The following is a 1,511-nucleotide window of genomic DNA, read 5'->3' as shown; positions in this document are numbered from 1 at the left end:
CTTACAAGAATGGATTCCTCTTGTTACCATTTTATGCTAAATCAAATTATATATTGTCATCTATATGTGTATTTTTCTTCATTTATATCTTTGGAGTCGTTACAAATGCTCTTATAATAGCTGTGATCTATACTTGTCACCAGTTACACACCCCTATGTACCTATTCCTCTGTAACCTGGCCTTAGTAGATATCTGTTATACAACCACTACTGTCCCTAACCTGCTGTACATGTTACTGTCTGGGGATAATACAGTGTCCTTCATACAATGCTTCACCCAGATGTACTTTTACTTATTGTCTGATTCCTCAGAGGTTTATCTAATATTCATTATGGCCTATGACCGATATGTTGCTATATGTGATCCTTTACATTATCACAATATCCTAAACCAGAAACACTGTCTGTTATTAGCATCTGGTACTTGGATCTCCGGATGCCTAAACTCCTTTGTGCTTACAATCCCAGCATCACTTATGTCCTTTTGTCATTCTCGCACCATCCACCAGTTTTTCTGTGATGTTAAAGCTCTGATTGACATCTCCTGTGCCGGCAGTGATGATGTTTATATTGGCATCTATATAGAACTATTGGTTTATGGAGTTTTCCCAGTCTTGCTCATTGTGACATCATATATAAAAATTATCAGGGTCATCTTGCGGATACAATCTAAGGACGGCAGAAAGAAAGCCTTCTCCACCTGCTCATCCCACCTCACTATTGTCACAATGTACTATATGTCAGGTGTGTCTATGTATATGATGCCACCATCAGAATACTCTGATGTTCTAGAACCGGTGTTTATTGTAGTATACACAGTGGTCACTCCCATGATAAACCCTCTGATCTACAGTCTGCGGAATAAGGACATGAAAAGTGCTCTGCTGAGACTACTGGGGGGCAAACAAAGTATTGAACAGTGATGGGAAATGCACAACGTGTTTTGAAATATTAATGAATATTAAATACATGTTGATAATCTTGGAATTTTCTCTTTTTGGACCTCTAATTCCTTGGTTTCTTTCTCATTGTTGAGATCTGTCTGCTTCAACCTTTTTCATTGCTTATAATAATCAAGCCTGACTTTCAGTTTTACATCAGTTTCCATTTGAACACATTCTACTTGTCATTCTGTTTTATGAGAACTTAAGACTCTCAGATGTACATGACATCCCTATAGGTGATAGAAGGGGTCTGTTGAGGCCACAATTCCATCAAAAATTCTACTCTGTTAACTTATATATGCCAAAGTTAACTCATCTTTCTGCATATGTGACAATGCCCCTGTAACGGTGTGGTGTGATGGTGTACCTGGATTTGGACTTAACGTCTTCAGAGTTCTTCACGGCTTCTTCTGGAGAACCTGTGGCAGGGAATGGCTCAACCCAAGGAGAACCCACAAAAGTGACACTACTACAGTTACAGAGGGGGCAGGCCTCTTCTTTGCTGGCGAATCGCCAGAACGTCAGCGCTGGTGATCCGCCAGCAGCCTGCCTCACCATCTGACTGAG

The 1,511-nt window shown here is 40.1% G+C and overlaps 1 protein-coding gene across 1 annotated transcript; it reads left to right on the top strand.

The window, feature by feature from the left end:
- The first annotated feature begins 332 nt into the window (after positions 1–332).
- Positions 333–923, top strand: LOC146021108 (olfactory receptor 2M2-like). Its single transcript, XM_083154911.1, has one exon. It carries the CDS (start codon positions 333–335, stop codon positions 921–923), a length of 591 nt encoding a protein of 196 aa, XP_083011037.1.
- The last annotated feature ends 588 nt before the right edge of the window (positions 924–1,511 follow it).

Source organism: Crinia signifera, chromosome 7 (assembly GCF_055691185.1).
Source record: "Crinia signifera chromosome 7, ASM5569118v1, whole genome shotgun sequence".
NCBI lineage: Eukaryota > Metazoa > Chordata > Amphibia > Anura > Myobatrachidae > Crinia > Crinia signifera.
This window is presented reverse-complemented; position numbering and strand designations above follow the sequence as displayed.

Bases quoted from the DNA above. Each gene is read 5' to 3' on its own strand.
- LOC146021108 (XM_083154911.1), top strand. From the start codon at position 333: ATGGCCTATGACCGATATGTTGCTATATGTGATCCTTTACATTATCAC.